The sequence below is a fragment of the Chiloscyllium plagiosum genome, unplaced genomic scaffold, assembly GCF_037043375.1.
Source record: "Chiloscyllium plagiosum isolate Xiang-an unplaced genomic scaffold, Cpla_swu_hap1 HiC_scaffold_18, whole genome shotgun sequence".
Taxonomy (NCBI): domain Eukaryota; kingdom Metazoa; phylum Chordata; class Chondrichthyes; order Orectolobiformes; family Hemiscylliidae; genus Chiloscyllium; species Chiloscyllium plagiosum.
In genome coordinates, this window is record NW_028270156.1 from 5,783,972 (window position 1) to 5,799,997 (window position 16,026).

At 39.8% G+C, this 16,026-nt stretch overlaps 1 protein-coding gene across 2 annotated transcripts in view; it reads right to left on the reverse strand.

Moving 5' to 3' along the window:
- Positions 1–998: 998 nt before the first annotated feature.
- e2f8 (E2F transcription factor 8) overlaps positions 999–16,026 on the reverse strand; it is a 46,559-nt gene continuing 31,531 nt past the window's right edge. Inside the window, exons 9-15 of one of the 2 annotated variants that reach the window (XR_006313883.2) lie at positions 13,155–13,239; positions 12,364–12,925; positions 8,822–9,109; positions 8,487–8,622; positions 6,451–6,857; positions 2,806–2,894; positions 2,313–2,388 (exon numbers count right to left, since the gene is read on the reverse strand). Coding sequence is in view for 1 of the 2 variants with exons in the window: in XM_043705371.2 (XP_043561306.2) it covers positions 2,191–2,388; positions 6,451–6,857; positions 8,487–8,622; positions 8,822–9,109; positions 12,364–12,925; positions 13,155–13,239 (1,676 nt within the window). In the remaining variant the exon portion in view is untranslated. Of the gene's footprint in view, positions 2,389–2,805; positions 2,895–6,450; positions 6,858–8,486; positions 8,623–8,821; positions 9,110–12,363; positions 12,926–13,154; positions 13,240–16,026 lie in introns of both variants that reach the window. The other variant, XM_043705371.2, reaches the window with a different exon arrangement.

Consider the following 16,026-nt stretch of genomic DNA (forward strand, 5'->3'; position numbering starts at 1 on the left):
CACCAGTAATGAAGGCAAGCATGCAGGTACAGCAGGTAGTGAAGAAGGCTAATAGCATGCTGGCCTTCATAACAAGATGAATTGAGTATAGAAGCAAAGAGGTGCTTCTGCAGCTGTACAGGGCCCTGGTGAGACCACACCTGGAGTACTGTGTGCAGTTCTGGTCTCCAAATTTGAGAAAAGACATTCTGGCTATTGAGGGAGTGCAGCGTAGGTTCACGAGGTCAATTCCTGGAATGGCAGGATTACCTTACACTGAAAGACTGAAGCGACTGGGCTTGTACACCCTTGAGTTTCGAAGATTGAGAGGGGATCTGATTGAGACGTATAAGATTATGAAAGGATTGGACACTCTGGCAGTAGGAAACATATTTCCACTGATGGGTGAGTGCCGAACCAGAGGACACAGCTTAAAAATACGGGGTAGACCATTTAGGACAGAGCTCAGGAGAAACTTCTTCACCCAGAGAGTGGTGGCTGTGTGGAATGCTCTGCCACAGGGGGCAGTGGAGGCCCACTCTCTGGATTCATTTAAGAAGGAGTTGGATAGAGCTCTCAAAGATAGTGGAATCAAGGGTTATGGAGATAAGGCAGGAACAGGATACTGATTAGGAATGATCAGCCATGATTATATTGAATGGCAGTGCAGGCTCGAAGGGCTGAATGGCCTATTGCCTATTGGTGGTGAGGTGTCAGCTGCAGCGATGGTGGAGTAGGCCTGGAGCAGGGACCTCACATAAGTCCTGGAGTTATGTTTTGAGGTCCCAGCTGATGAAGATTAATTCTATTCAAATACTTTCTTTGTTTTTTGTACTTCAAAATGATGCCAAATTGTGGCAACAGAACACTTCTCACTGTGTCTCCTAGATATGTGATAATAAATCATTCATTAATATGCTGTGAAATTTTAACTATTTAAGTAAGATGTTAAGTTAACTTAGTGTCACAGCAATACATGGAGGCAGAATTAAAGTATTCTGAGATTCAGTTTACTGCACCAGTACCAATGGACTACTGTGACCTCACCGCTGTCCAGGAAAATAAGCAAACAGCCAACTATTTTGCTTCATAATTCATCTTGACAATAAAAATGCATGAACACACAAACACAATCTATTATATTATAAAAGTCATCAAACTGTTTGAAAGCACTTCAATATATGGAAATTTAGCTGTACATATTTATTCTGAAATAGACATAGTACAGAACCACATGACAATATAAATAAATTCAAATAGTTGGACAGAAACTTGATTGGACTAACAAAAATTATAAGCTCTTTACTGGGGCTTCCACATTTTAAAGATTTAATTGTGAAACCCTCAGAAATGATGAGAAACCTAGAACAATCTATAGCTCACAGTACTTGTTCAGATTGGTTTTACAAGAGATAGTGACATCTAAAATTGGATAAGCATATCAATTTGAAATTTAATTTCATTTAAAGTTAATGCTTTAATGTTATACATAAATACAGCACAATATGTAAAGATACAATACTTTTATGTATTTCCCCAATGGATTATTCCGGTACTATGCACATTCTCAGTTTCAAACAAACAATTATCCGGTGATTTTACATCCAATAAAAGATGTTCTGTGTCATCTTAAATTTATGTTGACCAATTTTGTTCAGTAACAATGGCCATCTAATATATTCTTTTCTTAAATGGAGAATGGGCTGACTTTACAGTACATATATTTCTGTGCTGGGGACATCATCCCCAATGCATGCCATAAACGTCATTCCAGTGTTAATTTGCAGCTGATGTGTACAATGGTTGCACCATTTATATATATAAACAGTAAACTAACCCTAGGTAGGATGGTATACATTCTACTGTTTCACTTGTATAATGTGCAAAGTAAATATTCCTTAGTTTGTAATTCTAGCCATATTTAACCATAGTACTTACATGAATATGGTTCTGTATTGAATTTTTATTCTGCTGAAGCAGAAGATCACAGTTTTGTAAATTATGACTATGTTAACATCACATTGGTACAATGTAAACTTCAAGAGAATCCCTTAGAGCAATATGCGCTGCCAGATAACATTTTTAAAAAAATCATAGGATTAAACGCAAATTATGCGTTACATATTTAGAATGTACCCCAAGAATTGTTCATAATCTAGCAATACATTAAAACTCTTATAGACCATTCTGGATTTACCAGCTGTTCTATTGTCATTGAAAATCTTCAGTGCAGACCTCAAGCTTTCGTTGAGGAAGGGGCAAGTTTCCTGCAGGACTTATGTTATTGCCATTGGTGACAACAACGGGTACTGATGACAGGATGGAAGCTGATGATGGACCTCCTGGAGTACGGAAAAAGCTCTCCCTGTTGACTGACTGAGCACCCTCAGGTGTGGCTGGCACACTTGGCTGTAATACACAAGAGATCATTAGTAACTAGTTAAAAGCAATTGCACATTATCATTTGTTTCATCTACAGTTAAGGATATACTTCATGACCGTTGCTAAGTTTGCTACCCAAGCAAGTTATTTGGCAGTACTGTGATGGAATTGTCTTGCACCGCTTTCAGATTATACATGTTAGCAGAATATACAGCTTCTCTTACAGCTACACATTCTTCTAAAGTTGTTTTCAAGACTACAAAGCCTTCTCTCAAAAAATAGATATTGCATTTGGTGCAAAAGTATACATTCAAAATTCATGAAGCTTTTGTATTAGACTATATAGTTCAATGTTAGATATCTTCATTATTTAGAAAGGCACACCACTTCAACAAGGAATAATAATATCCTCTCAAGGGCATGATGAGTAAATATTGAACTCACTTCAATCAGAAGCAGGTTGCTCCAGCTTCTCAATCCAGAAAAAAAATCTCATAAAGATCTTCTATCCCTCAATCCTTGTGTTTATATTGCTAAATGCAAATTATATGATACCAATTAGTCATCCTGAATTATGGCAATATTTTGAAGTGTGAAAATTGTGTATATTGTATTGTTCCTTCCATGGCAAATCTAATTTTTAAAATAAATTCAGAAACACCATTACCCCACCAGACCACAGAGAGCAGATGTGATGCACGTAATTGTAATTTAGAGTAGGACCATCATTAAGCTCCAATTTTCAATGTGGTGAGCTCAAGATGTTTGCAAGGAACTGGAGTTGGGGTCCACAATACAACAGAAAAAGCAGCATTAAGATACTGTATAGTACAAGATTAATTCCTGAAATCAATGGAGATCAGTATTTCTAGAAGCTCACAGGCAAGGAACCTACATACTTCACAACTTGGTGAATAATGCATTTTGCAGTTCAAAAGGATGCTGTTACCTGAAGATCTAATGAACACAGTAAAAGGTTTTTTATCCAAATCCTCTCCTACCTGTTTTAGCCAATGACAACATTTCTTGTATTTTTTTCTGTTGCATCTTTAATCTAACTTACCCATAAAAGCAACAATGCCATTCACCTCAACTGCTCCTTGTCGTAGCAGGTTCCATATTCAAACTACAAAGTACAGGTACTTACATCTTCTGGAAGTCTACCTCACTAAACTCTATCATTATTTGAAAGAACTCTAAGTCAACAATAGATCTCTACAACTAAAACACAGCTACACGCTGAACAAGTTGCTGCTTCGTGCAAAGCCTGGACATTTGCATGGGACTTCATCCAACTGAAACTCCTGTAACTTATACAGTGTATACACAGTTTTTGAAGTTAAAGTGGGTGGTCAGAAGAATACCTAAAGGAAAGAAAATCCTATTGAATGGATGTACAGGTGGTTAAATTAAAAGAAACATAGCAATAAAAACAGAAAGCTGGAGAAACTCAATAAGTCTGGCACATTTGTGGAGACAGAAACAGAGTTGGTGAGATAAGAGTGACTATCCCTGACATCAAGGCTGATGTCACACTTTGACAAATGCAAAGAGCTCTGGCAAAACTGGAGTTAATGGGAATCAGAGAAAAATTCTCCTGTGGTTAGATTCATATCTTGCACATGGAACAATGATTGTGCTATTTGGAGTCCAATCACCTCAGCTCCAGATCACTACAGGAGTTCCTCAGAGTATTGACCTTGGCCTAAATATCTTCAATTGTTTCATCAGTGACCTTCCTTCGATCATGATGACTGCACAATGTTCAGCACCATTCACAACTCCTCAGATCCTGAAATAGTGCATTCCCAAATGCAGCTAGGCCTGGACAATATCTAGGTTTAGGGTGACAAGTAGCAAGTACTATTTGCATTACACTGGTACTAGACAATTAGCTTCTCCAACAAGAGATAATCTAACAATAGCCCCTTTACATTCAATGATATCACCATCACTGAAAGCCATCACCACTAATATCCTAGGGATTAACATTAACACTGAATTGGTCTAGTTTTATAAGTAATGTGGCTACAAGGCCGTGTCAGAGACTAGGAATCTTGAAGTGAATAACTTACCTCCTGAATCCCCAAGGCTGTCCACCAACTATCAGTTAAATCAGAAATGTGATAGAATTCAATCACACGCCTGGTTGAGTGCAGCCCCAACAACATGTAAAAGCTTGACACCATCCAGGACAATGCAGCCCACTGAGTGGCACCACACCCACAAGAATTCACTCCTTTCACCACCCAAGTTCACTATCAACAGGCTCCACTCCAGAAATTCACAATTGCTCCTTAGACAGCACCTTCCAAATCCATGACTATTACCACCTAAAAAGACAAGGGCAGCAGATAGACAGGAATACCATCAGATGCAAGTTTTCCTCCAAGCCACTCACCATTCAGACTTGGAAATGCATTGCTTTATTTTCAGGGTCTCAGTCCTAAAACTCCCTCCCTAATGGCAAAATGGATGGCAACAGTTGAAGAAGGCAGCTCAAGGCAGTATGTATTGCCAATACATGATGGCCACTGAGTAATGTCCACATTATGAATAAAATTTCAAAAAAAGCTAATATTTTGATTCTAATATGACTATTCTTTGACTCTTTCAATGACTTAAATCATTAACTCTGTTTCTCTCTCCACAAATGTTGCCAGACCTGCTGAGTTTTCCCATACTTTGTTTTTATTTCAGATTTCCAACATCTGTAGTATTTTTCTTTTATGAAAAATATCACAGCAGATTGACAACACCCACTTAGAAATATGCATCATTTGGAAACTTTACATCTGCTTTCACCTAAATATAAAGGATAATATTCTGACGTGTATCAAAGCCACAAAATATACATAGATTATCCGGCTTCCATGATGACTCAATGGGTAAATGTACTCGATATGGAAATGAAAAACAGAACAGCCTGTATCAGTGATCTGCTTAAAGTTTATTCATCTCAACTGTCAATGTTATTTGAAGCTTGCTATATAGGGACGGAAAAAGAGGAGGTCAAGATAGAGGACTCACTCTTGATTGATATCAATGGTCAATTCTTGAGTAACTCAGAATGTACCATATGGTGAGAGATGGTCATTGTTTCTGTTTGGGTTTAGGCAGCGAAAACAAAAGGGAAGTTGCATTTATATAACACCTCCCATGATTACTAGAAGTTTCAAAACCATTTTACAATCATTACTTATAAAATGTTGTCACCATGAGAACATTGGAAATGTGGAAGCTAATTAGCATTCAGCAACATCCCATTTACAACAATGTGACAATAAACAGACAATCTGTTTAATATGATTGAGGGATTAATATTGGTCAGAACACTGGGGATAATGCTACTGCTAGTCTTTGAAAGAAGTATTATTCACCAGAGCAGACAAATGGGATCTTGGTTTAATATATCATCCAAAAGACAGCACAGCCAACAGTGCAGTGCTTCTGCAAGATTGCACAGGAACATCAACACTGATTTTTATGGTCAGCCTGGAGTGCGACTTGAACTTAGAAGCTTGTGATTTAGAGGCATTTGTGCTACTATGCTGAGTAATAGTAGGTTATTTCAAGAACAAGGATTGGCCAAAATTGAAAACTAGAAAATAGAGCAAAATTTACTGCTTATACATTCTTTCCATCAGGCAAAGTAGGAAAGCAGAAATTTAGGATTTCTTTTTCTCCTCATGCATACTGAGAATATTAACATTTTCCCTACAATTTCAGTTGAGAAACATATCTGTACACACCTGGAATCAAACTAAGAATCAGTTAGTTTTTGCATGGATTCTGCAAGGTGCAGTTCATGCATTTCTTTCTTCTGGACAAATGAAGAGTCGAGAGTGTGGTGCTGGAAAAGCACAGCCGGTCAGGCAGCATCCAAGGAGCAGGAGAATCGACGTTTTGGGAATAAGCCCTTCATCAGGAATTCTTCAGATTCTACCTGACCTTCTGTGCTTTTCTAGCACCACACTCTCGACTCTGATAACTCCAGCATCTGCTGTTCTCACTTTCCCTCTAGATTAATGAAGCCTTATTTAATAAAGTATTTGAACATATTCATTGCAATTTAGTGACTTAGCTCACCTGCTGTATACTAATCAATGCTACAGGCTGTCCATTCAGCTGATGCTGAGGAGAAACTGGTTTAACAAAAATCATTTTTCCTTGTTGTAGATTGATGTTTCCTGTGAGAGGACTAGCTTGTTCTGGAGGAGCAGTTGTCATTGTAGGCCCTTGACTCACTGAAAAGTGTACACCAGGGTTGATCAAGCCAAGATTCTGCAGTGTGAAATTCAGAATTCCTGGGCTCGGACTGTGAATAGGAAAGTGATGACCTGAAGACGTGAAGGATGTGATGTTGGCTTGGCTCACGACAGGAAGAGAAGCAACAGAAGAAGCTACTGCCATTGGATAAGGCAATTTCAGAGGGGTTATATGTGTAGCAGAGAAATTAGCTGGTGAATAGTCTGAAGTAGTCATTGATGTAACACCTACAAAGAGAGAGAACATTTTAATAACTCATTTGCAAAGCAAAAATTATTTTTATTGATACTATTGGAAAACAAACAATATATATTGTAGAGTAATAGAGATGTACAGCACAGAAACAGACCCTTTGGTCTAACTCATCCATGCTGACCAGATGTCCTAAATTAATCTAGGCCCATTTGCATATCTCTCCAAACCTTTACTATTCAAATATCCATGCTGCAATTGTAGCCACCTCCACCACTTCCTCTGGCAGCTCTTCCTGGACATGTTCCACCCTTTGCGTGAAAAAGTTGCCCTTCAGGTTCATTTTAAATCTTTCCCCTCTCACCCTAAACCTATGCCCTCTAGTTCTGCACTCCCCCAACACAGGGAAGAGAATTTGTCTATTTACCCTATCCATGCCCCTCATTATTTTATAAACCACCATCAGATCACTCCTCAGCCTCTGACGATCCAGGGAAAACAGCCCCAGCTTATTCAGCCTCTCCCTGGAGCTCATAACGTCCAACCCTGGCAACATCCTTGTAAATCTTTTCTGAACCCTTTCAAGTTTCACCACATTCTTTCTGGAGGAGGGAGACTAGAATTCCACACAAAATTCCAAAAGTGGCTGAACCAATATCCTGTACATCCACAACACCATCTCCTAACTCCAATACTCAATGCTCTGACCAATAATGGAAAGCATACTAAACATTTTCTTCACTATCTTATCCACCTGAGATACAGAACTGGCTCGAAGGCAGAAGTCAGAGGGTGGCAATGGAGGGTTGTTTTTAAGACTGGAGACCTGTGACCAATAGTGTTCCATAATGGTGCTGGGTTCACTGCTTTTCGACATTGATATAGATTATTTGGATATGAATGCAGGAGATATGGTTATTAAGTTTGCAGATGACACCAAAATTGGAGGTGTAGTGGACAGCAAAGAAGGTTACTTCAGAGTACAATGAGGTTTTGATCAGATGGGTCAATGGGCTGAAGAGTAGGAGATGGAGTTTGATTTAGATAAATTTCAGTTGCTGCATTTTGGAAAGGCAAATCAAGCAGGACCTATACACTTAATGGTAAGATCATGGAGAGTGTTGCTGAACAAAGGGACCTTGCAGTGCAGGTTCATTGTTCGTATACTGATGTAAGATTTGAACCAAAAATGTCTGAACAACAAGCCAAACAGTGACCAAAACAATCGCCATCCATGCTCTCCTTTCACTCCCCCTTGTGAAAAGCTCAATTTATCTGGCTTTAAGGAACTGCCACAAAACGGTTTTGCAAGGAATTTGTGAGGAATTGAAGTGCAAGACAAAGGAATAAAATTAAAAGAAATCTGTCCCAAGACCGAAGACTATAATTTGTATTCAGGAACTTTAAATGAATTTTAACATAAATAAGACACTACCTCAGCAGCTGTTCTGAGATAGTAACAGCAAGTTGCAGCAGAATATCAAATGGTGCTTTTCTATGGATTTGTGCAGCAGTTATAAAGATGCTTTTGCTCCCCCAGCCGAATGATTGTGTTAATAATGACAAGTACATTATTCATTCTCTACTTCCACAAATGAAAAAATAATGTTCTTACAAGCATTACACAGTTTGAATCTCTTGAACATGAAGGTTTAATCACAAACCTGATGATGGTGAATGGTAAAGCTGATGCTCTGGTGAGGGGACACAGTTATTTTTCATTTCAGGAGATCCGTTGCTTGCATTATTGAAAGATGCCTGCTGTGGCAATGGGATAAGGTATCCTGATGGTATTACAGTCTGAAACAAATTCAAATAAATAAATATATGGGGACAATCAATCAGGATTTAAAGAAAATTGAAATCATGCAGTAATAAAATGCACAGATTGCTCCAATGAAACAAAAACTAACAATTGCAACAGAAAACTGATTTCAGCTTGTTGGTTGAAGGTTCATTTCGCTAATTGCAATATCAATTTGTAAAGTCAAGATCTCACCTCAGAAACAGAATGAAGGGCAGGAAATGCAATTGCCACTGGAACAGCTTTCACTGCGGTAGCTTTTCCTTCTGATGTAATAATCCCTCTCTTCTCTTCATTCTCAAGATAACATTCAACACTATGCTCTAGTTTTTCAGAGCTGAGACTCTTGTCTTCTGGGGCATTAAGGAACTCTGGATCAAGATGCAAAGCCCTTGGGGAAGCCCGATTAGTTATGAGGCTTCTGCGAGCCTTTAACCTCGCTTGATGAATCTCAAAAAACTCATCTTTGTTTGACGAAGGGCCCTTCAAGGCAAAATGTAGGCAATGTTAAATTTTTCTGTTTTCTGGTTTAGGTTCTGTACTTAGCATAAAAATATAAATCCAAGATATTGGGTTTTGTGCAAGCTGCAAAATCAGGCACCAATTATAGTAATTTTGACATCAAGATGCATTGGAAACATTCAATTACACAATAAAAATTATCTGTTCATGATCATATTGCTCTTTTTGGAAGGTGGCTGTGCGCAAATGGGTGCCATGCTTCCTGCATTACAACAGTGACTGTATTTCAAAAACAATGCATTGGTCGTAAAGTGGTTTGGGAGGTCATGAAATGTACACATAATAAAACTTCTCTACAGATTTATCAACAAACAATCGAAAATCGAATGCAAAATGAAATAACCAAATTGAACTTCACAGCCAATCTAATGTAAAAAACAAGCAGCACCAATATATTTGTGATACCACTATCTTTGTTTTAGTCAGCTAGCTGCCTACAAATGGAACATTTTAAATTCTGCACGTCAAATTATTGAAAAAAAAAACAGGGCTAAATCTTACCATATACTGGCAAAATGTTATTTCATTTCTGGAATGTCCTGGAGGAAGCCCAGTGAATTTTGTTGTGCTATCAGCCTAAACTCACCTCATTAAGTAATTATCACATTCCCCTTGTCTCATGCTAGCCCAATTCTTTAACTTGCCATAGCCCAGAAGTACTTGTCAGTGCCTAAATATTCCAGCATCTGTGCTACCACCACTATATTTAAAAGGCCGTTGTGCACTTGGTCAAACTCTGTCTGTGCATTAATAGCATTTTTCTAGGCAAGGGGAAATTGGCACCCCCGTTAACGAAAAGGGCCCTGGAGGTCTTAGTGGATCTGGTGGTATAGAATACGTACATCCTCTTCAGTGGAGGAGGCCACAACACGAGAACCTGCCAGCATGGTATGATGTTGCCACACTTGTCAGTGTAGTGTCCATGGTCTGAAGAAATACCCAGCAGTGTCGGAAGAAGGTTAATGACCTTTTCTGCACTGCCATCATCCTCTCCCTGCTACCTCACACTCTATCTCCGTTACCACCCGGTGACTATGGCAAGGACTGAATGACTTCACAGGTTCTAAAAAGAGACAGTGCAAGATAGCAGACGATGACACATCCCTCTCAGATCGTCTCAACGCCTTCTACGTTCGCTTTGAGCAGAATTTCGGTGGAGAGGTAACACCTATTCCAACAAGTCCTGCCGAACCTATCCCAACAGTCACTGCATCAGAGGTCAGATCAGTTTTCCTTTGTGTGAATCCAAGGAAAGCGATGGGAACAGACGCCGTACCAGGCCACGCACTCAGAGCATGTGCAGATCAACTGGCAGAGGTCTTCTCAGACATCTTCAACCTCTCCCTGCAGCAGGCGACTGTTCCTGCCTGTTTCAAGAGGGCCAACATCACTCCTGTGCCGAAGAAGGCTCATGCAGCATTTCTCAATGACAACCGCCCAGTGGCTCTAACTTCAGTAGTCATAAAGGGTTTTGAAAGGCTGGTCATGGCATTAATCAACTCTAGCCTCCCCCCTATTCTTGACCCACTGTAATTTGCCTATCAGACCAATAGATCCATGTCAGATGCATATCACTTGTCCTTCACTCCTCCTTAGAACATCTTGACACCAAGAACAGTTACGTAATAATCCTACTTATTGACTACAGTTCAGCCGTCAACACTATTAACCCCTCGGGACTGATTACTAAACTTAGTGATCTCGGACTAAGCCCCACTCTCTGCAATTGGACCCTCAGTTTCCTGACCCACAGGCCACAATCAGTGAAGACTGGGGACAATATTTCATCCTCACTAACACTAAACACTGGAGCCCCCTCCTGTACTCACTGCATACCCATGACCATGTCGCCAAATGCCAGACTAATGCCATTTACAAATTCGCTGATGACACCACCATAGTTGGTCGAATCTCAGATGGCGACGAAACAGACTACGGACAGGAGGTGGAAGGCCTGGGAAAATGGTGCACTGAGTTCAACCTAGCTCTCAATGCTGGCAAAACCAAGGAACTCATTATTGATTTCTGGCGGATGTTACTCATGCCCTCCTACACATTAACAGCACAGAGATGGAACGAGTGGAGAGTGTCAAGCTCCTGGGAGTGGTCATTTACAACAAGCTTTCTTGGACTTTCATGTGGACGCACTGGTTACAAAGGCCTAACAACGTCTCTTTTTCCTCAGGCAACTGAGAAAATTTGGCATGACGGTGAATACCCTTGCCAACTTTTATAGGTGCGCCACCGACAGCATTCTGTCTGGATGTATCACTACCTGGTATGGCAACTGTACCATGCAAGATTGGAGACTGTTACAGAGAGTGGTGAACTTGGCCTGGACAATCACAAAGGCCAACCTTCCATCTATAGAACCCATCTAATAGGCCTCCTGTTAAGGAAAGGCCACCAGCATTTTCAAAGATCCATCCCACCCTGACAATGTTTTTCTCCAACCTCTACCATCAGGGAGAAGATACAGAAGCCTGAACACACGCACCAGCCGGTTTTGAAGCAGTTTCTACCTTACTGTTGTTAGAGTACTGAATGGACTCAAACTCTTCACATTCGCCTCTGTGTTTATTTTTGCCACAGTTTACCTATTGTTTACTTATCTATGCTACTTAACTACGTGGTCTACATGAATTGCTCATAAGACAAAGCTTTTCACTGTGCCTCGGTACACGTGACAATAAATTCAATTCAATTGGTTGTGGTGTATTGGAAATAAGACTGATTTTCATTCTGGAAGATCTTACAAAGAGCAGCTTAGATGTCTTGCTCAAGCCACCATTGATCACATGAACTATGACAATGAATGCTGCCAGCCATTTTGTTTCAACCTAGAGACACTTTGGACTGGCTTTCTTTGATCCTCAATTACTGTTCAGACTACTCAATCAACAGGAACATAATGGTCAAGAATCTAGCCAACAGTCAGAAACCCAAAACATCCTGAGACTCATTTACATGCCTCACTGCATTCTGGGCAATTTTTTACAAACCAGAAGTGCATTTGTTTTGCATGGTGCTTAGCCCACTCTCAAGGGCATGGGGCATTGTGATGAAAGAAGCCTCAATTTGCCATTGCAACTGACAGAAGTAGATGTCAATTTGATGATGGTTATTAACACTCAGTTGTTACTTAAATGAAATCACCATAAACAGGCCATTTGAGAAGTTCACAAATATATATATATTTTTTCATGTTACTGTACCCTGAATGAATCAGCATCCTTTGTAAGTTGGCTCTCAACAGGTCTATTTGCTGCTTTGGAATGCAGAACATCATTGAGGTCACAAGTAGAAGGTTGTTTCAGGCACCAGTCAAGAATATTATCATGTTTGGCTGCTTTGCTAGTCTGGATGTCATTAAGTGTTTCTGGCACATCAACACAAGTTTGAGCAGTCCGTTTATTGGTGTGGTTCTTTGAGTCATTAGGATTTACAATTTGTTGCTCGGTGGCAAAGGATATAGACTGTACAAAGCCAGAGGGATGTGCAGTCAGGGTTCCTGGCTGTGAAGGCTGTAAATAAATTGTATAAGATCCACCAGATTGGCTTTGAGGTAACACCACTGGTAAAACAGAAGAATATTGTCCGTGCATCAAAGGAAAGACCCCGAGCGGCTGCAATGTTGATTTAACTTGAGGGAATACTGTTGAATTAACTCCAGTACATCGCACTGATTCCACAAGTCCAGGAGGATGATCAATTTTTGATTTCTCTTGTGAGGAAGATGGTTTTAATGGCGAGGCTATGTGTTTACTGGCATTCAGACTGAGGGGGAAGGAAAAACACAAACGTTAAAACAAATGTGCTCATGCACAATAGACATTAAAACATTCTTTCACATTGTACAATTCAAATGAAACTTGACTTCAAACATGTCTCAGATTTAAGTTATTTTTAAAAGTTTCATACAGACATGTTGCACAAAATTCTCTGTATATAATTGAATTTGAAAATCTAGTTAGACAGGTGCAAATATAAAATTTCTGGCACTTACTTAGATTGCGCTTCCAACTGAAGTTTACAGATTGTTGCAAGCTGGTCCATTTTACTTGGATATAACCCAGCTTTGGATGAATCACCTTTCATATAAAGAAAACATTCTGTAAAACTTCATGATTAAATAAAGTTAAAAATCACACAACACCAGGTTACAGTTCAACAGGTTTAATTGGAAGCACTAGCTTTTGGGGCTCCTTCTTCAGGTAGTAGTTTAAAAAAAAAGTGGCCCGAGCATTGATATTTAGCGCTCACAACTGCCTAGCATACTCCAATTAAAAACAAAACAGCCATTTACCATGACGCCTGTTTCAGTATTTAAGTCTTTTTATTATCCAAGATGTGACCCTCCTGTTTGAGTCTTAGTTTTGTTAACTAACCAATTATGGTATTTCGACAAAGGCTTTTTAAAAATTCATTGCTTTTCCATTATATAACCTCTCTCTCAATAAGATTGATTAAATGCAGTCCCCTTTTCTCTTCACGAACCCACCAATAAAGAAATGACTGATTCTACCAACAAATGCATTATGTCAGTGTTATTTAATCATGATTTGGAGATGCCGGTGTTGGACTTGGGTGTACAAAGTTAAAAATCACACAACACCAGGTTACAGTTCAACAGGTTTAATTGGAAGCACTAGCTTTTGGGGCTCCTTCTTCAGGTAGCTAGTGCTTCCAAATAAACCTGTTGGACTGTAACCTGATTTTTAACTTTGTACACCCCAGTCCAACACCGGCATCTCCAAATCATGATTAAATAACACTGACATAATGCATTTGTTGGTAGAATCAGTCATTTCTTTATTGGTGGGTTGGTGAAGAGATAAGGGGACTGCATTTAATCAATCTTATTGAGAGAGAGGTTTTATAATGGAAAAGCAATGAATTTTTAAAAAGCCTTTGTCGAAATACCATAATTGGTTAGTTAACAAAACTAAGACTCAAACAGGAGGGTCACATCTTGGATAATAAAAAGACTTAAATACTGAAAACAGGCGTCATGGTAAATGGCTGTTTTGTTTTTAATTGGAGGGTGCTAGGCAGTTGTGAGTGCTAAATATCAATGCTCGGGCCACTTTTTTTTTAAACTACTAATGACTTAGGTATTGAAATACAAAGTAGAATTTTAAACTTTGTTGATAATTCTGTATTAGGAGGTGCAGCTGGCAGTGAAGATGATACCAATGGCCAATGACCAAGGGTGGCATGGTGGCACAGCGGTTAGCACTGCTGCCTCACAGCGCCAGAGATCCAGGTTCAATTCCCGCCTCAGACGACTGACTGTGTGGAGTTTGCACATTCTCCCCGTGTCTGCGTGGGTTTCCTCCGGGTGCTCCTGTTTCCTCCCACAGTCCAAAAATGTGCAGGTTAGGTGAATTGGCCATGCTAAATTGCCCGTAGTGTTAAATGAAAGGGTGAAATGTAGGGGAATGGGTCTGGGTGGGTTGCACTTCAGCGGGTTGGTGTGGACTTGTTGGGCCGAAGGGCCTGTTTCCACACTGTAAGTAATCTAAATTGCCCAAAATGTTAGGTGCATTAGCCAGAGGGAGATGGGTAAGGGTGGGTTGCTCTTCGGAGGGTTGGTGTGGACTGGTTGGGCCGAAGGGCCTGTTTCCACACTGTAGGGAATCTAATCTAATCAATCGATTGCAGTACGACATATACAAGAAATGTGAGGTGTTGCACTTTGGCAGAAGGAATAGGGAGAATGCATAAATACTAAATAGTACAGCGCACAGAGTGGAGGGATCTGGGAAGTTTATGTGCAAAAACATTTGAAGGTAGCAGGACATATTAGGAGACAGCTAACAAAAACATGCAGTGTTGTGCTTCATAAATGGAGGTATTTGGGTACAAAAGCAAGAGGTTATGCCAATCATGCATAAAGCTCTGGTTAGACCGCAATTCGAGAACAAACATCCAGTTCAGTTCACTGCACTTTAGGAAGGATAAAAGGGTGCTGAAGAGATCCATCAGAAGGATTCGAGAAAGCAAGAACTTAGCTCCAAGGTTAGGTTGGAGAAGCTGCAATTTTCTTAGAGCAAAGAAGGTTGAGGAGAAATTTGTTTGAGACATACTAGATTATGATGGTCTTCGATAAGGTAGAGATAGGAAAGCTGTTCCTATTAGTTGATAGTACAAGAACAAAATAATACGTATTTTAAATTTTGGCAAGAGAGGTGGTGTAAAAGGAAGAACATTTCTTTCAAAAATGCAACATGTTGTACTGATTTGGACTCACTGTTTGGTTGGGTGCTGGAAATGGAGATGACTATTTCTAAAGGAAATTAAATGGGCATTTGAATGAAATAAATTTACAGGATTGTAGGAATATAGTAGGAATTCTAGACTGGTTGGATTGCCCTTAGAGAGCTTGCATGAAATCAATCGGTTAAAGGTTCTTTTGGAGCCTTATCAACACTCCCTTCACCCAAATAATTAATGTAAACTGCAAATAGATGTGGTCCAAGTTCTGATCCATGTCGTACTCAACTAGTTATAGCCTGCCAACCTGAAAGTGGCACATTTATTCCTGAGAAGATTTGTAGGTCAGGTTGAGGTTCTGGATGTAGGTTTGCTTGCTGAGCTGGAAGGTGCGTTTTCTGACATTTCATCACCATATTAGGTGACATTATCAGTGAGCCTCCAGCGAAGCACTGGTGGTATGGCCTGCTTTTTATTTATGTGTTTCAGTTTTCTTATGTTGGTGATGTCATTTCCTGTGGTGATTTCATTTCCTGTTCTTTCTCTCAGGGGTGGTAAATGGGATCCAAGTCAATGTGTTTGTTGATAGAGTTCCAGTTGGAGTGCCATGCTTCTAGGAATTCTTGCAAGTGTCTCTGTTTGGCTTGTCCTAGGATGGATGT